Here is a 22,933-nt window from a genome sequence, read left to right on the forward strand (position 1 = left end):
TCCATTTTCTCTTGGGAACATTTAAGAATGACTATAGTGTTATTGTTAGAGTTGGGTGCAAGGAATTTAGAATGGAGTCAAATGATTGAGTGTGGGAGGGGACGTGAGTGAGATGTGCTACAGAGATCCCCCTGCCTCTGCCTCTTAAGTGCTGGGATTAAAGGTGTATGCTACCACGCCCGACTGGGAATAGTTTTTACTTTAAATTTTTTTGGTTTATTTTTATTCTATGTGTATGAATAGTATTGCCTGCATGTGTGTTAGTACACCTGTGTTGTGCAGTACCCAAAGAAGACAGAAGAGGGTGTCGGATTCCTTGGAACTGGAGTTACAGATGGTTGTTAGCTGCTGTGTAGGTGCTGGGACTCGAACCTGGGTCTTCTGCAAGAACAGCCAGTGCTCTTAACCACTGAGCCATCTCTCCAGCCCCAATAGTTTTTATTTTAAAGTTATAAGAAATCTTATGTTATATCCTTTCCTTAATGTATGTTGTTAAACTTCTACTTTTAAAATTTACTTTTAAAGCTAATTGTGGATATCTTGAGTATCCCTTGGAGTCCATGGTAACAAGTTTAAGTTTATTTTTATTTTATTTTACTATTTTCATTCCATTAACATTAATTTGATTAGCCCTTTATTGCTGTGCTGGTGACTTAAAGCTACATTTCTGGTGTCTGGATTTCTATGGGTCAGGAGCTCAGGCAGATGCATTGTCCAGTAGCCTGTGCAGGACTGGAGGAGCCCATATACTCATCCTTCCCAGCATATGCAGGAGGATGTTAGGCTGTAAGTCTTCAATGGCAAGTACCAAAGAGCTAACAGATACACTTAGAAATATCTGGGCAGTTACTGTACCTCTTGCTTGGAGGTTAGACCCAGTCTGCAGCATGTAGGCAGATGCTGAGTACTCTGTATTGCATGGGAGTAGCAGGTGCTTTGCTCTTTCTTTGGAGAAGACCCATTCACCGTCCTCTCACCCTGGGCTTCTTGGTGAGGTCCTTCCTGGGATGGTACTGCTTCCATTGCAGTTCCACACCAGTCGCCTCCCCATTCATGGCAAGTACGCTCCTCCTGATTCCCCACTGTGAGACCACCTAGGACACTGTGGCCATCCTCAGTATTTCCTAGATGAATGGTGAACAGGACAGACCAGAAAGCTCATGTCAGGGCACCAGGGTCTCACGAGCTGACCCAACTCCGATCTCAGCAGCCTGAGATAACCATATCTGGTCATTTATCTTCTTCCCCCATCTGTATTCTCTAAAGCTGTCCTTCATTTTGTCCCTTCTTTGGGTAACTCTCCTTTCCTCTCTCTTTCTTGGTATAGCAAATGGATATACCCACCTTTGGAGCCCTCATTCCCAGATCTGCCAAACACATGACTCAGTACTGAGCAGGCTTAGCTCCCCACAGCTCCGGGATACAGTCATGCCTGCCTGTCTCCTGGCCTCTTACTTGCTGTCCTGTACCCTCTGTGACTATCCCAGCCTTTGTTAAATCATTATCTCACTGCCTACTGTCTTCCTGACTTGGAGTCATCTAGACTATGAGTCTATGGTCTTTTCTTGTGTCCCCCAGTAGCCATCAGTAGGAATAGCCTGTTACTAGCAGGTGGTGGTGTCTAAAGACCTTTTGAACTAAATTCAGCCCTCAAGGGTTTCTGTTAGTAATAAATAAGGACTGTGGTAACAAAGACTTCTGCAGAGTAACAGAAGGCTCTGCTCACCCAGGTAGCCAGAGTCCAATGTGATGGCAGGCTATCGGCTTTAACCAGCTCTAACCCAGTGCTGTCCTTTTAGGTTCGGGAGCTCGAGGCAGAGCTGGAGGATGAGCGTAAACAGCGGGCACTTGCTGTGGCTTCAAAGAAGAAAATGGAGATAGACCTGAAGGATCTTGAAGCTCAGATCGAGGCTGCAAATAAAGCTCGGGATGAAGTGATCAAGCAGCTCCGTAAACTTCAGGTAGGTACAGCAGGCCGTTGAAGTTCTGTAGCAGGATCAGTGGCCTTGTTGGGACCAGGCAAGTAGTTTTACACAAGGATAATCAGTAAAGCCGATGGGGGAGGTGGCAGGGGGGGGAGACAATGAGCGCATCGCACAGCTGCCACTTTGTCACTGAACTTGGTGCTGAGCCACTGCTGTACTGAGGACCCAGAGCAGCTGTGGTTATTGTGGGGGCAGCTGGCACTACGAGGCTGCATGTGTTTGTTGTGTCTATATAATTCGCTTTTGACACAGAGCTGGGAGTAGCTGACGGATGGTGTATTTTTGTTGGAACATGGTCCTGGCCCCAAAAAACCCTCTGATGATACTTGACTGACCACCACCCAGCCAGGTCCCCCGAGAGAAGGCGGTGTAACTTTCCTCCTGTAGTGCCATGTACATTAATCTTTTCAGTCTGTTCCAGTTGTCACTTTGGCTGCCCAGATGATGCCATTTTACAGCCAAAGTGAGAGTGATTTCTAAGTAATTGATTGTACAAGCAGGCGTGGGATGGCCCTTTCCTCAGTGGCTGGTGGGAGCGTATGAAGTGCCTATGTTGGACATGTCGTAGATATGTGCTCCTGCAATCTGCTTCCTTGACATTGTCAAAGCTTCTGCGTGTTGTAGTGTGAATAGGTACTTCATAGCTTTATTACTGGATACTTCTACTGTGTGGATATATAGATAACAGAGATGATATTACATTTTGTTCATTAGCTAGTGAACAGTGGGCTGTTCCTCCTCTTTGGCTATTGTAAATTTTACGTTGATCTGAACGCTTACACTTGTGTGGCCCTGTGCTTCCAGTCTTCTTGAATATGGACCTAGCAGTGCTAGATTATATTGTATCTACATTAAACTTTGACAAACTGCCAAATTTTTCCACAGTAACTGCACTAATTACCACCAACAATGTATAGGCATTTCAATTTCTCTATAGCCTTTCCAAACTTTACTAATCTCCATTGTTTGGTTATAGCTATTTCAGGTGGTGTGAAATGGCATCTGACTGGGTTTGTGTGGATACACACAAGTAAATGGGTAATTCTGTGTGTGTGTGTGTGTGTGTGTGTGTGTGTATGTGTGTGTGTTGGCCAGAGATCAACATCGGGTCTTTCTCCATCACTCTCCACCTCATTTGTGTGACAGGGTCTCTTGTTGAATCTGGAGCTCATGGGAATCCAAACTCAGATGCTTGTGTTTGTGTGGCAGCCATCTTAACAACTGAGTTACACCCCCCACCCACCCTCCTCCCCTCCTTTCATTGTTGTTCTGATTTGCATTTCTTGACTAACTAGTGGTATTGAGCATCTCTTTATACATACATTGCCCACTATCTTTTTTTCTTCTTTTTTTCTTTTTGGTCCTTTTGAGACAGGGTCTCCCTGTAGCCCCAACTGGCCTAGAACTCAGTATGTAGACCTCAGTATGTAGACTCAGTATGTAGAGCCTCTGCCTCCCAAGTGCTGAATTAAAGGTGTGGGCCACCATTATCCTTTACAGAAGAATGTCGTTTGATCCTCTGCCCATATTTTTTATTTTTAATTTTTGGTGTTTTTGAGACAGGGTTTCCCAGTAGACCAGGCTGGCCTTGAACTCACAGAGCTCCCCCTGCCTCTGCCTCCCCAGTGCTGGGATTAAATGTGTGTGCCACCACGCCCGGCTTTATCTTGTAAATTTCTAAACAAAAGAAGCAATCTTGGATCTTAATTGTTGCTCAGTTTGCCAGCTTAACATATTCCTGTGGTCCAAGAACTTTGACTTCTTGCTGTTTATTTGTATGTTTAATTTCTTATTTTATAGTCTCATGTCCTTTACATCTTTTGTCATGTTTGTGCCTAATTAGGCATATATTAAGTATGCTATGCTTATCTTTGAATGTTCAGTTTAAAAAATGCAGTTTTTGTTTACTAATCCTGTATCAATCTTGCTGAACTCTTTTTTTAAGGGCTTTTTTAGTAGATGCTTTAAGACTCTAAATGCACGATGATACCAACATATCAAGCTAGTTTTACTTCTTCCTTTCCAATCTAGATGTCTTTTAACCTCTTTGTCTTATCTAATTATCCTGGCTCAATTCTCCGTTATGGTATTATGTAACATAAGGACGGGCATCCCTGCATCGCTGCAGACTGGAGTTGGAAGCTCTGTGCTCTTCATAGCTTGTTGAGCATCTTTATTTAAAAACTTGATTTTTGTCAAACACTGCTTCTGTGCCTAGTGAAGTGTTCATGTGGTTATATTAGTTCATTTTTTGCTTGTCAAGCTACCTTCGCATTCCTCATAATCCTGCTTATTCATGGCCTCTGTTGTTTGACATGTTGCCAGGACAAGTTTGCTACTGGGATTTTTTTTCATAAGGGATATTAGTCTATTGTCTTGTGATATCTTCATTCTTTCTCTGTCCTGTTATGTTTACAATGTGCTGGTTTTATAATCTGAAACAGTATTACAGAACTTAAAGCTAAGAATTAAAAACTACCCCCTAAAACCACTTCCGTATTTCATCTTAGGCTCAGATGAAGGATTACCAACGTGAATTAGAAGAAGCTCGTGCCTCCAGAGATGAGATTTTTGCTCTGTCCAAAGAGAGCGAAAAGAAACTGAAGAGTCTGGAAGCAGAAATCCTTCAGTTGCAGGAGGTATGTTTGCTTTGTCATCTACTTGTTCAGCAAAGACTTGCCCTAGGATTTCTCTGAAGTTGAATGAGTATGTGTCCACACTTTTGTAGTGTGATGTAGCTTAAGGTCCATTTTTGGGGACCATCTCACTGCCTCATTTCAGTGAAAGACTAGGCTTCGTCACTTGCTCATGTGTACTGCACTACCTGGCTCAAGGCAGATGAGCTGGCTAGAGGCTTGTCACACTGAGAAAGGAAAGAGACCATTATTTAATGTAAGCTACTTCGAGTAACCCTGACCAGATTTGGAGGGGTCCTGTGCTTCACACAAAGTACTATTCCTGTTACACTTTGTGTTTCATTGGATTCCTGAATCATCTTGTAATCAAATAATTATTCTTCATTCCTCCCTTTAATAAGTTCTCATGACATGTTGCTTCAAGTCCAGCATTCTACCTATACAAGGCACTCTTGAATGTACACATTTCTTTTTTTGGTCTTTTTGAGACAGCATCTCCCTATAGCCCCAGCTGGCCTGGAACTCACTATGTAGACCAGACTGGCCTTAAACTCCCATCGATCCGCCTGCCTCTGCCTCTGCCTCTGCCTCCCCATTGCTGGGATTAAAGACAGGTGCCACCACACCCAGCTTGAATGTACACATTTCTGTATAAATGAAAGATGCTTAAGATAAATTCAAAAGACAGCGCCCTGAGGCATTAGTATGAAAATAGTTGATGTGAAAAAGCTACCTTTCTGCTGGAAAAGACATGGTCAGAATTGGGGTTGCGCTGCCTTTGTTCTTAATATGTTCACAAAAGATTATAAATTTCTAAAGTTCTGTTTTTACTTCATCCCATACACTTTGATGAGAGATTTCACTATCATTTAATTCAATATTTTTCTAATTTCTATTAGGGCTTCTTTATCCCACAAATAATTTTACAGTGTGGCTTAAATTTCAAAATGTATGGCATTTTTTGAGTTGGTTTCTGATTTTAGCATATCATGGTCAATAGTTCGAAGGCCCAGAACAGAGCATAATTGGATGCTGCTCATATTTCTGTAGGTTCAGGCTACAGCTTGCCCTTTCAAGGACGGCCTTATAGCCATTCCTTCAACTGGAAGCAAAGCAGTCATGTCCATGAAGGAGGTTCAGAACCATACCTCACCTGCTGGTTGTCACTTTCTTTAGCACTTTGGAGCATTTTGTCTTGTAAACTGCAGTTTGGGGTGCATGGAAGGTGGGAGCTAAGCACTGTCATGTTTCATGTGGGAGAATGACAATGCCAGGCTTAACTCAGTCTCTCTTCATTTAGGAGCTGGCCTCATCTGAACGCGCCCGCCGGCATGCAGAGCAGGAACGAGATGAGCTGGCCGATGAGATCGCCAACAGCGCTTCTGGCAAGTGAGTCTACTGGTAGCAGGTAGAAGGGGCAGGTATCTAGAAAGCTGTGGTGCCTGCCCTGTGGTGGTATTCTACAGCCTTGGTTCTCTGCCCTCAGGTATGGGTACTTGGGAAGGCCAGGGCTATCATCTGGCATCTGAGTCTGTAAGTGGCTTATTTGTTCAGATCTGGAAGGATGACCACACAGCAACAGGTCTGGACAGCCTCAGCCACTGCCTGTCTTACATGCAACACACATTCACATGCACAGGCACATACGAGTACTAGTCCCAGTGGCCTCGCACACAACAGGCATCCATAGGCCCACGCTTGGCCTGGCATTGCAAGTTTATTGTGTTTCCCAAGCAGCTTCCTTAAGCGTGACCTTCCACTGAATTAGTTTGTTCATTAAAAATCTTCTTTTATCCAGTTAAGCTGCTTTCTCCTTGGAGTGTTGGGGCACTGTGAGAGTTTAAGCCAAGGATTTTAGAGATCTAAACCAAGATCCTGACTGCAGTCTAAACAGAGGCAGCAGCAGGGAGGCCACTGGAAGGTCACCATAGGACAGAGCACAGATGACGGTGCTAGGACTAGGAAGACAGTGTGGGAAGAGAAGAAAACTGGGTTGGAAGCATCTGGAAGTATAATCGGTGGGACTTGTCCCTAGGTCATGAGGATATGCAGGGGAAATACCAGGAGAAGTGCTCAGGTCACCAGCAGTGGGGTGGACACAAGAGTTCCCAGGCTGAGCTTGATGCCTTTTCCTTGTCACCCCCAGGTCTGCGCTGCTGGATGAGAAGAGGCGCCTAGAGGCCAGGATTGCACAGCTGGAAGAGGAGCTGGAGGAGGAGCAGAGCAACATGGAGCTGCTCAACGACCGCTTCCGCAAGACCACTCTACAGGTAGCTAGGCAGCAGCCCATCCCTGGGAGCAGCCGTGTTGCCTCTGCGCCACTCCCTGAATCCATCTCTCCTCCTCCAGGTGGACACGCTGAACACAGAGCTGGCAGCTGAGCGCAGCGCTGCCCAGAAGAGTGACAACGCTCGTCAGCAGCTGGAGCGACAGAACAAGGAGCTGAAGGCCAAGCTACAAGAGCTCGAGGGTGCTGTCAAGTCCAAGTTCAAGGCTACCATCTCAGCCCTGGAAGCCAAGATCGGGCAACTAGAGGAGCAGCTTGAGCAGGAAGCCAAGTAAGTTTGCAGGCCCAGTGTGCATGAGCCATGACACAGAAGTGCCCCTTGCTCTTAGGGAGCAGGGGAGGCGGTGACACAAGAACATGTGGCTGCGCAGGAGGTAGAAGGTGCTGTGAGCTGAGAGAGGAGAGCTCAGAAACTGCCATGTCTTCCTAGCACAAGTTTATATCTGTACCCACAGTCCATTTCCCAGGCTGGGAGCATCCTGTGAGGCACTGAAGAAATGCAGTGTGACATAAAAGCCTTTCCTCCCACACAGGGAAGGACTGCTTGACAGCTTCCACTGTGAAGTACTGAAGCTTAGTGAAAACTATAAGCACTGTACAGCACATACAGCATGAGCAGGCAGCCACAGCATCACTGGAATAATGGACTGCCAGAGCCAGAGCCCACCTTCAAACTCACCTTATTGATAGGGGAGTGTGGGGCTTAGAAATGCAGGACCTGCACTGAGCATTCAGCACCGTCCCTCCCCAACAGCCAGTACTGCTTTGCCAGTCCTCTTAGCACTCTACTGGGTAGGAGTGTTTGGAAGTGTCATCGGTGAGATTTGGTTAAAGTTTTTCACTGAGCTGTCACTAACAAGTTTAAATTTGCCCTTTCCCCCAGTCCCACCAAAGATCCATTTTTGCATAGCATTTAAGGTATGAAAGAATGTTTTCTGTTCATATGGAGTCCTCCAAATGTCACCTCTCCTCCATATGGGGCAGCAGTCCCGGGAGCATTTGGTGACTTGTTTTCACTTCGAACTCAAGTGAAAGTGGGCTTTGGTGTTCTTCGTCAGCTGTAACAGCTCCCAGTGTCATAGTCAATATTGAGTAAATTCTTCTATATTTGTTTGGGGGTGGGTTTTTGTTGTTGTTTTGTTTTGTTTTTTGGTCTTTTTGAGACAGGGTCTCCCTATGGCCTCAGCTGTCCTGGAACTCACTATGTAGACTAGGCTGGCCTTGAACTCACAGAGATCCACCTGCCTCTGCCTCCCAAGTGCTGGGATTAAAGGTGTGCACCACCATGCCCGACTAAATTCTTCTATATAATTTAATCACTTAATTTATTAAGTGATAAAATCACTTAATAAATTGAGATTTGGGGGTTTTGCCTTCAGGCAAAAAGGCTAAGTGATTAGACTAACCAGCTAAGACCTTTGTCTTCAAAAAGTCTGTTTAGTTGGGTCTGTTTAGTCAGGTGTGGTCTCTCACACCTCTAATCCTAGCACACAGAAGGCAAGAAGCAGGCGGATCTCTGTGAGTCTGAAGCCAGCCTGGTCTACATAGTTGAGTTCCAGGCTAGCAAAACCTACATAGTGAGATGCTGCCTCAAAAACAAAAGTCTCTTTTGTATAACTGATAGATACATGTGATGTTTGCTATTCGGGTCATTGAATAAAGCAATTAATACCTGTGTGCATAGGAACAAAATGCTCTCTCAACATTGAGGGTACATTAAAGGTAATCCATTTTAGCCAGGCATGGTGGTACACGCCTTTAATCCCAGCACTCGGAAGGCAGAGGCAGGCGGATCTTTGTGAGTCGAGGCCAGCCTGGTCTACATAATGAGTTCCAGGACAGCTGGGGCTACAAGGAGACCCTGTCTCAAAAAGACAAAAAAAAAAAAAGAAAAGGTGATCCATTTTAGGCAGACTTCTGGAAAGGAAGTCTATAAAGGCACTCCAGTGTGCATCATTTTCCAAAGAAAAGAACTTCAAAAAATAGTTTCCCCACTTAAAATATAATTTCAAGAACTTCAAAACCATTATGATCACTTCCACAGGGAACGAGCAGCTGCCAACAAACTAGTCCGTCGTACAGAGAAAAAGCTGAAAGAAATCTTCATGCAAGTTGAAGATGAGCGGCGACATGCAGATCAGTATAAAGAGCAGGTATGAGGCGAAGGTCATACACCCTAGAAACACTTCAGCCAGAGCAAAATGAGTCAGATTAAGAAAACACAGCTGGGAACTAATTAGGTTTCAACCCACATGGTCCACCCGGTGTTCCCACCTGTGATAAAATGAAGGGCACTCAGTACACAAGATTCACAAGACCGGTCAGTGAAGGTTTGAGGGGTGTGGCCTGAAGTTTATAATTGCCATTGGTGTCCTCTATTAACTGCTTCTCCCAGTTTCACTCCTGGTGCCTAGAATAATGAATATAGTTAGTGGTCAGGAAACAGTAGATGCAGGAGATGGTGAATAAAAGCACATAGCTGGGAATATAGAGAATTGTCCAGCATGCACAAGGCCCTAGGCTCAATCCTGAATACCACAAAAAAATAAATACTAGCCAGGCGTGGTGGCGCATGCCTTAGGCAGGCGGATCTGTGAGTTCAAGGTCAGCCTGGTCTACATAGTAAGTTCCAGGACAGCTGGGGCTACAGGGAGACCCTGTCTCAAAAAAACCAAAAATAAATAAATACTAAACAAATTAATGTTAACCAGGCATGGTAGCAGAGATAGAGGTGGGAGGATCAGGAGTTCGAGACCAGCATGGGCTACCCAAGACCCTATCTGCAAATAGTAACAAAAGCATTTAAAAACAAATGGAAAGTGAAAACAAATGTACTGCCTGTGGAAACTGAGTACCCCCTCCCTGTCTGCACTCAGACACCCTAACTATAGGTCAGGTTTGTACTGCAGCCTGGGTGGCTATGCCCTCCCTTCCCTCTGTCCCCTCTGCTGGTAAGTCTCATCAGTACAGACACTGGGTGAAGGTACACAGCAGAGGATTCACTGTCTTTGGCCTGTGCCTGCCTTCCCCTTTGTGCCTCATGGGTGAGAGCTGAGCCCACAGCAATGGCCAGTCCCTGGAAGTTCTGGAGCAGAGGAGCAATGGCAAGTTCTTAGAGGCAGGTAATAGTGCATTCTTCCTAGAGCATCTCTATACTTGAATCCCAGTGTGATGTCTGAATAGCCATGTGAAAACACCTGTACAGTCTCCCCACAGTGGACACTTGCCCAGACTGTTAGCCCGCCAGCATTTTATAGGAATAGCAATTCCTTTTCACAACCCCATCAGTCACTTGTGTGAAAATCTCAAATCAGGTCATTTTTTTATGCCATAGGTCACGTGTATGGAAAATTTTAATGTAGGTAATTTTTTTTCTATAGAAAATACATGGGTTAAAAACAGTTTTGTTTCCATTCCTCATAGCATAGCTCTGTAAATTCTGTAAATTCTGGTTTTGCCGAGTGCAGGTAAGCTGAAAAGCCTCAGACCAACCCTGAAGTGTATGTGTGTGTTGACTGTACCAGAGCCGTACCAACACTTTCCAGGCACAGAAAGGCTGACCTCGATTCACTCTTTGCCTTGTCTCATTCATGTGACTCCAAGATGGAGAAGGCCAATGCCAGGATGAAGCAGCTTAAACGCCAGCTGGAGGAAGCCGAAGAGGAAGCTACACGTGCCAATGCATCTCGGCGTAAACTGCAACGGGAACTAGATGATGCCACAGAGGCCAATGAGGGCCTGAGCCGTGAGGTCAGCACTCTGAAGAACCGACTGAGGTAAGTGTTGGTGAGGACAAGACAAGCTGGTAGGTGGCAGCCTGGTTCGTTCAGGAGAACTCATCTATGGAGACTCGTGGAGAGTCCTCTCACTGGAATTACTGTAGTACTGAGTGGGGAGTGAGAAGGCAGAGGGGTAGGTCCCTCACTGAGGGCTGGACCGGTACACCACACCACATAACCCTGCAGAGCCTGGGCCTGGCCACGTGTCCAATCCAGACATCTACATGGGAGGTCATAGCCTCCACTCGCAGGCCCTAATTCATCAACTCTCCTCACATGTCTTCTGTATACCAGTGAGGAGCAGAGTACAGCAGAGCAAACCACATACTCACCACCCAGGAAAGCAGCAGCTGAGCTTTGAAAGGCCAGTTTTAAAATAGAGACCCTATGTAGTCCACAAAGCTATTTGCCTAACTTGCCCTTTTACAGGGGAAGGCTGTTTGGGAGTTGGCAACATGTTAGTCTCTGGGGACCCTGTTCATGGGCACTGTGCTTGGTGGAGATGATAGAGTGGAAAAGTACAAGGCCTTTCCTTGTAGAGCCCACCTCCCAGGGCCATGTATCCCAGACTAGGGTGGAAGTGGAAAAGGAGCATCATTCAGGGCTAAACAGCCCGACAGCCACATGCTCTTAGGCATACACCCATGTCTGCTTTGTCTTCCAGGCGGGGCGGCCCAATCAGCTTTTCTTCCAGCCGATCTGGCCGGCGCCAGCTACATATTGAGGGAGCTTCACTGGAGCTGTCAGATGATGACACAGAAAGTAAGACCAGTGATGTCAATGAGACACAGCCGCCCCAGTCAGAGTAGAGTCATGGGAAGTCAGAGGTGATGCAGTGGACACGCAGGAACTCAACCCAGTGCCTCTCTGCTTGGGACATCTGCAGATTCAGGAATCACAAGCAATGGGATTCCTTATGGGAAGATCAACTGTGTCTTAAGGCTTTGTAGACTGTATCCTGCTTCAAACAATTGCTCCCCTTTTTATATATATACCTACACAAGACATGCATATTAAACAGATTGTCTCATCGTTGCATCTATTTTCCATATAGTCATCAAGAGACCATTTTATAAGACGTTAAGAAGAAGAGCCCTTTTTAAAACAAACTCTAGACCCTTTGTTGCCGGTTGCCCCAGGGTCGTTGCTCAGTCGCTCTGCATGTTCTGCCTCCCTAACAGGTACCTTAGTTCTGTGTTCATGTGGCCCTGACTCAACCACATCCAGTCTCTTAGAACATTGTGGAACCTAACCTGCACTTGTATCTCTCATTTCCTTTGAATAATGATCACTGTTTCAGTGAGCAAACTGTGAAAGGGGCTGTGGAAGCTTAGGAGGGGTGGGGTAGATTGGGGCGAACAGCATCCATTTGGGGTTATCATGCCCATCTCTGAGGGATCCTCTGCTCCTCAAGTTGATGGTGTCCTGACCATCTCTTCACGTGGATAGTCCTTGGGCAGAGGCTGTCTGCACACACAGGGTAGTGACCACAACCAGCAAGGCTCCAGGTGGCAGCCATCACAGGACTTCCAGATGGTCCCCTGAAGTGTGCCTGGCTTGCCGATGCCCTCCTCGCTTCAAGAGTCATCCGCTGTAGCCTGCGGATGCTCACAGAAGGCCGTCCCCTGCCAGCCAGACCCTTATGCTGACCTTGCAAATTCAGCCACTGCTTTGAGCCCAAAATGGGATTACTAGTTGTGTTGGGAGGCTTGTTCCAAGTTTGTCAGTGAGGTTAAAGGACCTCAAGAACAGATGCCACCTGCCTGAATGTTGACACACCAATGGGTTCGTGAATCATCGATTTTTTTTTTTTCCTTTTCTCTTCCTTTGGACAGTGTTACAGTGAACACTTAGCATTCTGTTTTTGGTTGATAGTTGAACAAACTGACATTACAGAAAGTGCCTTAGACACTACAGTACTAAGACAATGTTAAATATATTATTTGCCTCTATAACAACTTAATTAAGTTTTGACTGTGCTTCATATCATGTACCTCTCTAGTCAGAGTAGTATTATAAACATTCAGTGACAACCAATCAGTGTTAATGATAAATCCCTGATAAATCCCAATCCTCTGCAATGTGCTTGAAAACACAGACCTTTTGGGTTAAGAGCTTTAACATCTGTTAGGAAGAATTTGTCACGTGGGTTTGGAATCTTTGACTTCCCCTATATGAATTGTACTGGCTGTTGATCACCAGACACCTGACTGCAAATATCTTTTCTTGTATTCCCATATTTCTAGACAATGATTTTTGTAAGACAATAAATTTATTCATTATAGATATTTACGCCTGTTCTGTTTACTGGGAGGAAAAAGCACCCGTTGAGAAAAAACAGACCTCAATAAACAAGAGTAATCATGTGAACATGGAATCAATGTGTTTTCTCACCTTCTGTTCTTGGTTCCCATCTGTCACCAGACTGGAGAGGGATTACACACATTTGAACCATGAGCCAGGCCCACTGGCATCTCCTTGAAACTGTCAAATGGCCAACTACTTCTCTGGGCAGTGCTGGCAAAGACTGGATTAGGGCGTTGAGTTCCCAGAAGTTAGGGGCTGAATGTTTGGACAAGATGTATATTGAAAACACTGGCTCCCCACTGCAGCCTCTTTGGTATGGGGTTACAGAGAAACCTCAGGGAGCAGGAAGTGAGCTTGTGATTTCTTAGTCCACAGCATCAGGCCGACTTGGAAAATGCCTGGACATGTACCCAGTAGGAGATGCATTTATGCTTTTTGTTAGAGCAAGGATATTAAAAAATGGACAAAAGTGCTCCCATCTCCCTTCCCAAGCATGGGAGAAGAAAGTGGGTTAAAGTTCCAGTATTTCACTCTTAGTCCAGGAGTTCATGGACTTAGGGGACTGCGTGTCTCAAAAATAATTCTTTCCTGTTGTCTGGCCTGATTAATATCCATGTCACATTTTCTCAATTCAGCGTGTCAGAAGAAACACAGCCTTCATGGACCCATTCCAGTTCCTGATTCCACAATGACAGTAGAAGGAACCTTTGTTCACTAAACAAATCCCCACTTTGTAGTCAAAGGTAGTTTACAAAACCTCTGTTGGACGACCATGGTGGCACACACTTCTAATCCCAGCACTCAGGAGACAGAGGAAGGAAGACTGTGATTGAGGCCACTTTGGGCTACAAAGAGGAGCAGTGTTGGTCTCAAAGCCTCTGTTGAACATTTAGAGCCTGAGGAGTTTAGCAGGTGGGCTTCGAGTATGCCACAAAGTCAAGGAAGCCAGCTAGCTTTACCTAGAAGTGTTACATCAGGAGCAAGATCTAAGTGCCCTGCCCTTGCATGTCACAGACACTATTTCTTAAAATGTAGCCTGTCCAGAGGATTACTTTGAACTGCTCTGGTAAGACTAATACCTGTTGCTGGCCTGCTGGCTTGAACACACACTTCCAAAGCCCTGACATCAGAAAGACTCCAGAGCCTCTCACAGTTTATCAGATTTCTCCATTGCTTAAACCTCAGCTAAGATGAATTAGGGTCTATAAAGCCAAGCTGTCTTTCTGGCCAACAGCCCTATACCACTAGTTTGACCCCAAAGCCAATGCAACTGAGGAACAGATGAGTCTGTAGACAGGAAGAGCTCTAGAAACTAGTTCTTCCTACCCCTCCACCTAACAAAAACAAATCATAATGGCCGTATGTTAGATTCTGGAATGGGGGAAAAGAATGGGCCCCTTTCCCAGTTTCAGCAAGTCTGAGAGGGAAACTGTGGCCACCCAAGGGGAGACCATTCCCCACCTTTCTGGGGCAACATGCACACCAAGAGCTTCCCCCAGTCTTAGGTGTCCACCAAAAAGCTGTTCTGCTGGACCAGCTAACGGGACCACATCCTATAGGCTACTCCTTGTGCACTTGTCATTTGGGAATCAATCTGTCATGTGAATTACCTCATGAGAAGTCATAACATGGAACTATAGAAAAAGGTGTGTGTACATCATGATGCTGATCTCAAGATGACATGAGCGCTAATCATGGTGCCTTGTACCATACGCCAAGAAGTATGCCTCCCTCCTAAGGCTAGAGAGTCATTTTGACTCATTACAGCAGTGTGGTCTTTTTGCTTTTCAAAGTGGCCCAATCAATGGGCTCCATTCTAGTTGACTGGATGTCATGAAACTGCTTTAAAGATGTAATGTGATGTAGTTTGTGTAGAGTCTAAGATGCCCCAAATCTCATGCATCTCACAAGTCACTGTCAGCAGGTGGCAGCTGGGATGTGGCTCATTGCCTGGCTCATGGTAATAAAGCCCAGCATCAAAACTTGCAGAACACTGCCCAGCCACTTAGGAAATTCTGGGGTGCTTTCCAGGAATGCCACAGCATCAACACTCACCCTGGCACAGAGGATGACACTGCCTGGGAAAATAAGAACAACTCTGGGTCAAAGAATGATTCATGCCAGACTCACACTGTCAATTTCTCACCCTGTTTCATACGGTGTGATAAGATTAGAAATCTGTGTGAAGTCACCTAAAAGCTTCCAGTAACAAGTCAAATCGATAAACATGCCTATTGTTCTAGCTACCATGTTTTTCTTGGTGAAGGAAAGTCTCCTAACAACTGGGGTCTCAGATTATTGCAAATATATAGTCCTCATGAGGCCAGGGCTGTGGGACACCTGGGAATCTATTTTAGTTATTGCCCCTGGGATGCCTGAGTTAATGAGTGGGCAGGTCAGAGAGCTACTGCCTGGTGCTGCAACTCAAAAATCTTGGGACCGTCTCAACACAGGGCTTCAAGCCAACTTGGGCAGTGAAAGAAAACCAATGTTATGACTTTGGTCAATATTTTTTAAATTGTTTGGGCAACCTTAGAGGTTAATTTAAAACCCTGAGAGTAAGCCATCTACATCCTATTTCACCTGATTTCTTTTTCTTTTTGAGATAGGGTCTCCCTAGAGCCCCAGCTGGCCTCGAACTCAAGAGAAATCCACCTTCCTCTTCCTCTCAAGTGCTGGGATTAAAGGCATGCACCACCATGCCCAGCCTCACCTGATTTTTTTTTTTTTTTTAAGTTGTGTTTCCATTCTTGTTTTGTGGTCTCTCACTGATTCTGGTCTTGTGCATTACATGGCTATACTTGGGAGCTCTGTGGGATTCATAATGTTAAGTCATGCTGACATTAAAGTTTATTTTCTTGAAATTTTATCTTATTTATTCTTACTATCATAGGGCTTATAGTTTATCACAGGCTGATTCAAGACATAACATAATAAAGTCAATGACATAAAAATACACCTCTCCCTCTAAATTCTAGATGACAGTACTAGATTGTCACTATAAGTACTTTTTTCCTAGCTAAAACTTTTGAATAAAAAGTGTTCCCTAGCTCCTTTAGTGCAGAAAGCAATGGGGCTCTGGCACTGAGCCCCACTTGGTATCCCTCAAATGAACCCCCACCCTCCTGCCAGGAGTCCACCCATGACCACAATCCAGGCAGGATCTACGTACTGCATGTTAGTGGAGACCGCAGCTGAGTATGACACCTGGTTAGAAAAGAACCCATCAGTGAAAAGTTTAAACTTCTGTTCCATATGCATCATGTCTGCCTCAGGGAAGGCTTCCTAAAGAGCTGACAGGAAACGCTAACAGAATTCCTGTGGGTGTAGATGGACAGCAGGACAAAGAATCATAAAACTGCAGTACAAATCCCATTTGGTCCCCCAACACAGGCACTATTAGGTTTGTTGTTTTCAAATTTGCTTCTTCAAGCTAGCACAATGAATCACACGTCTATATATCCCAGCACTCAGGAGGCTGAGGCAGGACTGCCCCACGTCTGAAGCAAGCCTATGCTACACAGCAAGTTCCTAGGCCTCAGAGTGAGTAGAAACAAAGTCTACCTCTCCATAGGAACTATCTTATCAAAAAGAAGTCTTACATTTGTATTCACTCCACAGGCTTAACAGTCACTTTTCAGATGAGGTGTTTGATTTTCAAAGATAACATTCCTCCCCCTCTACTCATTTTTAAAGAATCAACATCTCTTTTTAAAGCTAAGCATGTGTTTTAAATTTGTTTTAACCTTTGTGGGAAATAGAGAAAAAAATCCATGAAGTAAAACTTGGAATGTAAAATGGCTTGTCTTAGCATCTAGGCAAACACTGGTCAACTGCTTGATGTGGCCCACCCCACCCACCCTCTGGCAGCCAGGCTGGTTTTCAGCATTAATCCAGTAGGACGATGAACTGGCTGTAGGGTACCCACTCACTTTCCTAAGAGATCCAGCTCCCACTCTCAGATGCTAATGGTACCTCTGGGACAGCTCCTACGAAAGGTAGGAGCCCAATAAAAGCGAAGCTTGGAGAGCAGGGCTTAGGGCAGGATTCCCCCTGCTTCAAAGCTGTGCTGGCCCCATGGTTCATTCTCAACCCTTCAAAATCCACTGTCTCCTGAGGGACAGGACCGACTATGAGCCAAGGCCAGAGATGCCTTAGAAAGCAAGAACAGCAGAAAACGATACTGGGCCATTTCCAGTCCTGGCCTTGGTCTGAGCTGGCTCTGGGAACTCAGACTAAGTCCAACCTCAGATACTTTGTCCCTTCTAAAAGTAGGGGAGGTGGACTCTGCACACAGGCCACATCTATGCAATTTTCTCTGGCCCTGTACAGCTCTAGGTCCCACTTAGGTTTCAGGTACTCAGCTGAACTGGTGGGTGTAGTTTTTGGCCACTCTGAGCCAAGAGGAAGTAGAACCCTGGCTTCTACTCTTGTTAAGGAAGTCATTTTGGGAACAAGGGAAATGAAAACATCTGGGGGCAAGTTCAGTTCCAAGAGGGGAGTCTACCACACAAACCTAGCTCAAGGAGTTCTCACTCCTCAGGATTCAGTGACAGCAGGGCAATGGGCACCCCTCCACAAAGAGCAGGTACTCAAAGAGAACCTTTAGAGAGAGGTGAACTTGATCACATCCCAGCCCAGAAGCAAATGCTCTGAGAAGCAGTTACAAAATACTGTGACCTAATCCTCCAAACAGGATGCTACAGAGACAGTTGTAAAAACCAAACTAATGTCTCCTCACCAAGAGCCAGAAAATAAGTATAACACACTGACCTATGCTCTCCTGGACCTAAAGCCACAGTAGCATCCCATCCCTACCCTAGCCAACCCACCTTATTCAGAGTGGACAAGATGAGTCCATGGAGACACAGCTGCAAAGAAACAGAAAGCCCTGGGAGCCAGAGATGAAGACCTGAGGCTTATAGCTTCACCCATTTTCACTACAGGAACTCTGCTTATTATCTTTCAGATCTGGGGTTCCCAAATAAAGAGGTCTGCTAAATGCTCAAACCTCTGCCCTAATCCAGCCCTTCCAAAGACAATTTGGCAAGACACTGGGAGCTGCATTTGGGTGAAAGACTGCTTTCTGTCACCCACTGCACACATGGCTGCAGTGCCTCCTGCTAAGCCGCTCAGGACAAAATCTCTAAGAACAAGCAGATGCAAATATGTTTGAAAGAATTTCTTAACATTTCTTACCTAGGAACCTATCTCACTTTAACTTTTATTCACTTCTGGTTTCAACTATAAAGTACGCTATTTTTGTTTGAGCTGCTACAAACAAGCAACACTCAGAATATGGTGCATATTGGCCCCATTTTGCAATTTCCTCAACGTGTCACCTGGTGTCCTGCTACCAAACACCTAGTACCTTCTCACATCTGTTAACGTCAACCCAAGGAAAGAAATCACACCCATGTGATTTCTCTAGTCCCAGCACATTTGTCAGTGTTGTACGCAGCACAACTGGAAGCCAGCTCCTGGATCCATGCAGTACGCCATATCCTGGCAAGTTCCTCCACAAAGTCCTGTTCCTTCTCCATTTCATGTGGACCTAGGCCATTCTCAGGCTGTCCCGGAAATGGGAGAAGACTAGAAACAAGCATGCCTGCTCAGTGCATCAGGCCTCTCCAGAAGCCACCTCAATCTTCTTTGACTGGCTTCACAGCTGCTCTCCACCACACATCCCATGTTGGAGATGAGACTTCTGACAGCTTGGTATGCTCCCACCCTTCTCTCACAGGATGGCAGGAACCAAATGAAGCAACCTTGACCCCCTTTTTTTTTTCTGTGAAATTTATTGTTTCCACATTAAAAGATTGTTTTGGGGGGAGGGGAAGTATTTTCTTTTAACCACATGATGATCCTATACAGCTGCCCAGAGTAGGACACCATCATAAGTCATTAACATGCCATATATGTCTGAATAAATAAAAGCTACAAAGCCCAAGTTATATACAAATATCTTAGGCAATAATGTTTACAAACCTATATACAATAAAACAAATGTAAACAGTAAGTGCAGCATGAGAATAATCAAAGAATGCAAGGGACAACCACTTCTGGCCAGTCTGCCCCCAAGAGCTGGCACTAGCCAGCCTCAAAGTCAGGCCCCTCAACCCTTCCCAATGCAACTGGACGGACCTTCAGAAGAGAAAACAAAAATGCTCTGAGATGTCATTGAACTGAGGGACCAGAAAGCTGGCTAGGAGGCTGCCACCTGCCTCCCCTGAGTCTGAGGCACACGGAGGAGACAGCAGCACAAGACCTCAGTCCCAGAAGGCCCAGGCTCCTTCCTCCAGAAGCTCTTGCCTCATGTGGCTCAGACAGGCATCTCACTGCTTTGAGAAGCAAGCCTATGGAATGATCTGCTTACACAGTCAGAAGGTACAGACAAAGCTCCCTAGTTCAGGAACCTTCCCGACTCTTCACCAGAAACAGGCCTGAACTGAAGGAGTAAGACTGGGGACACATGATTATGAGCGCTGAAGATGCTTGGGTGGGAGCTTAAAGAGTACATGTCAACCTGATTGAAGGAGAACTTCTAGAAGATCTGTAATGTCCTAAACACAACTAAATCATATCAGCACAGCAATGGGGGCTATGAGGCAGATGTGATGAACGGGTACTTCCACATCCAGTGACCGAGTAATACACGTATGTATCACTTGTGACCCACAAAAGTGCAATCATGTGAAACCAACGGCACTACGGCAAGAAGAGAAAATAGCCAGTATTGATATCGCACAGAGTCCTGGGGCTGGGCAGGGCCCAGCAGCCGCCACTGCATGCAGCCTGCCTTCTGCCAGTGGTAGAGAGGCAGACGGAGGGGCACGGGGCTGGACCCAGGCACCGAGGGGCGAGGCGTAGGTGTCTGGGCTGCTGGAGGAGGGCAGGGGCCCCCACCTGGAGGCCGGGCACTCACACACTGAGAGGCAGCATACCCGGTGCTGATGATGGGCGGGAGGCGCTCAGACCAGGAGGAGGAGGAGCTGGATCAAAGCCATTTACTGCCCTGTAGGGGGTGACGAGCAGGGAGAGAAGGAAAAAGAGAGATTGTCATTTAAAATCACTCTACACACAAAAAACTCATCTGCTTTCTATAGCTCATCCTCTTCCCCACCCACAGTAGGATTCTGGCAGCTCAAAGGGCAAGTGGCTGCTCAGAGGTACTGGTGGTTTGAGAATGGGTAGTTCCTAGTCCTGGGGTACTAAGACCACATACCCCTTTCTAGGCAACATACAGGTCATTGTAGCCACATCCTGATTTTTTTTCCATAGAACAGGTCTAAATGTCTGGCAGTTGGAAGCTAGTTAAATAAATAATTGTACAACAAAACAATGAAATATAAATACAACCATTAAGAACATATTCTACATAGGTTTTTGTTTTGTTTTGGTCTTTTTGAGACAGGGTCTCCCTGTAGCCCCACCTGGTCTGGAACTCACTATGTAGACCAGGCTGGCCTTGAACTCAGAGATCCACGTACCTCTGCCTCAGTTAGTGCTGGGATTAAACGCATTAGCTACCACGCCCAGCTCTACATAGTTTTTTAATAGCACAGGAAAATATTCATAATGTACTTATTAATGCTACAAGGAAAAGCAGGCAGGCTACCAAACTGCCTATGCTTAGTGTGATATGAAGAAAAGAAAAAGTAAGCAGTTATACAGCCTAGATTCTACACTATCAGAGCCGCTTACACAGACACTACTACCGATGTAGCTAAGTCTAGAATGTGTAATTTGTATACATATATACACAAATATAAATATACAATATGTGGATTATGTATATTTTATATATATATATACACACACACGTACATAAAATCATATTCATATCACAGAAGGAAAATTTAACAAGAGTTACTTTTCTTCTCTATGGGTTGTAAATTTTATTTACTAGTTTATGCTTTATTGTTTTATAAATCTCTTACAATATGAGTATTTTAAGGGAGAAATATATATATGTTTTTTTAATGTTTAGCAAGCAAAGCCAAGTGAAAAGGCTTGTTTTTTTGCACTTATACACAGCAGCCCAGCTCCACATAAGCGCCAGCATCCAGGCACATCCAGTAAGGTGGAGGGCACCCCCAAACCCACCCACCATGGGGCAGCCAAGGAAGTAGGGAGAGAGGGGAAGTAGGGAGAGAGGGAAAGAAGGAAGGAGAGGCCTGGGACTTCTCGCAGGAGGCAACTTCAGTCTTTCTATTCCCCAAAACTCCCTGAGAATCTGTTCCACTAGCAACGGCGAGGGGCCACACTACCATACTTGTCCACCACTGCCACACATCTGCTTATGGAAGGATCTAAGGAACTGAACATAGACTAATGGAGAGACATTCTCTAAAAACAGGTGAGCCACACAGTCCCTGCAAAGACCAGTGATTTATAAACAGCGGCTTTAGTATTATGTGTAAAGAGCCATGCAGAGAAACTTGACAAAGAACCCCAACTACTTTAAAGAAATGGAGTTCATGCTTCCAGTGCAGTCCATATTGGGAATCTACAATCAAGACACACAAACAGAAACCACAGCAGCAGGAAGGACACTGATATGAAATCCTTCCCTGTTGATGTTATTCTACTTCTATGATAGACAGCTGGACTTTCTCTTTTCAGGCTTTTTTAAAACTTAAATCATTCATCCCCTTCTGCTAAAGCTGCACATCAGTGTCTCTTCTGAAACCTAAGGCCACAGTCTATTTGCCAATTCAGTGTTCACCTCATAGCTCCATCTGTCATATGTCTGTCTAGTCCCAGAGTTCCCAATGCTTGCTCTCCAAAAAACTACAGAAGAACTGGACAAATGGCCTACTATCCAACATGTGAATCTCAGCTGCCTGTCCTTACAGAGAGCACTATGGCAAGGAAAGCTATACTACAGACAGCCCCTGAAATTCGCCAGAGAGGGGTACACTGTGGGTTGCCAAGAATCTGGCATATGGTCCACTAGAGCTTGCAAAAGCAGCAACCATGAAGGCAGTTTCACATGTAGCTATAGGTGTAGGTCTAAATTAGATGCACTTTAAAGTAATATCAAGTTCTCATTTCCACTGTAAGGAAACCAAAGCAAGATTCAGTCATGAGTCCAAGCTCACCCACGGAACTACCAGTGGGGAGTCAAAAGTTACAACCCGCTTCAAGGATGCCTATCCCTCTGGTGCACCATCCCTTCCTAGCCTCTTCTAGTCACAGGCCACTCAGCAGCCTTCAGTGAGCAACCACTTCCAAGTTCCCAGTACAGGTCAGCTCTAACGGGGAAAGCAAGCTGTGCAGTTGAGGCTACACAGGGCTGAGGTAGAGATCTCACCTACCACTTCTCTTCTGAATAAAGAGGTAGGAAGTTTAGAAGAAGAAACCTGGACGTTAGGTGGATTTCTGGTCTGGAGAGGCTCCTTGAGGAAACTGAAACTTGCACAATGGGGAATAGATCCCAAGAGAAGAAATGCCTCTAATGCACAGGTACAGCAAGAGAGCCAAAAAGAAATGCCCAGTGGACCATACAGGATTGAATGGCAGGCACGAGCAGGGATGGACAGATGACCCTGGGAATCAACTATGCAGAAAAAAATGTTCCAGTCTGGTACAATCCATTAGTTTACACCGAAAAATCTAGTTAGGGCAAAACTGATTCCAAATAAGAAGAAGTGCTAAGGTCAGTTGTAAAATCCCAACAGAAAAAACAGAAAGGAAAAGAGCTGGTATACCTTTAGAAGCCAGTCAGGAAGACAATCATCTAACACAGAGACAAAGGAGGGAAACTCTCAATCTGTCAAAGAAGTAAGATCAGTCCACCTGAGAGGGCAGTAAGGAGAAAAGGAGGGAAGCTTGAGGTGATTCACAAGAATAGGAAACAGCCAGAGCTCAGTTCTCCTTATGTTGATGGGTAAACAGAAACATGGAGCAGCTCCAGCCAGTTCCAGTGCTCAGCCC

General features: G+C 45.4%; 2 protein-coding genes across 3 annotated transcripts in view; one reads left to right on the forward strand and one right to left on the reverse strand.

Moving 5' to 3' along the window:
* The window catches only part of Myh10 (myosin heavy chain 10), a gene marked incomplete in the record, with an annotated part of 155,166 nt that extends 142,109 nt beyond the window's left edge, over window positions 1-13,057 (forward strand). The window contains 8 exon segments of the mRNA XM_029557525.1: window positions 1,800-1,961; window positions 4,496-4,624; window positions 5,922-6,010; window positions 6,768-6,891; window positions 6,971-7,179; window positions 8,953-9,061; window positions 10,512-10,684; window positions 11,352-13,057. Of these exon segments, the coding sequence (XP_029413385.1) occupies window positions 1,800-1,961; window positions 4,496-4,624; window positions 5,922-6,010; window positions 6,768-6,891; window positions 6,971-7,179; window positions 8,953-9,061; window positions 10,512-10,684; window positions 11,352-11,496 (1,140 nt within the window).
* Window positions 13,058-18,772: 5,715 nt separating this feature from the next.
* Window positions 18,773-22,933, reverse strand: part of Ndel1 (nudE neurodevelopment protein 1 like 1) — a 32,597-nt gene continuing 28,436 nt past the window's right edge. The window contains exon 9 of one of the 2 annotated variants that reach the window (XM_008855744.3): window positions 18,773-20,009. In XM_008855744.3, coding sequence (XP_008853966.1) covers window positions 19,916-20,009 — 94 coding nt within the window. In that variant the 3' untranslated portion in view covers window positions 18,773-19,915. The remainder of the gene's footprint in view (window positions 20,010-22,933) is intronic. The other variant, XM_017795065.2, reaches the window with a different exon arrangement.

This window comes from Nannospalax galili, unplaced genomic scaffold (genome assembly GCF_000622305.1).
Source record: "Nannospalax galili isolate Female #2095 unplaced genomic scaffold, S.galili_v1.0 scaffold146, whole genome shotgun sequence".
NCBI lineage: Eukaryota > Metazoa > Chordata > Mammalia > Rodentia > Spalacidae > Nannospalax > Nannospalax galili.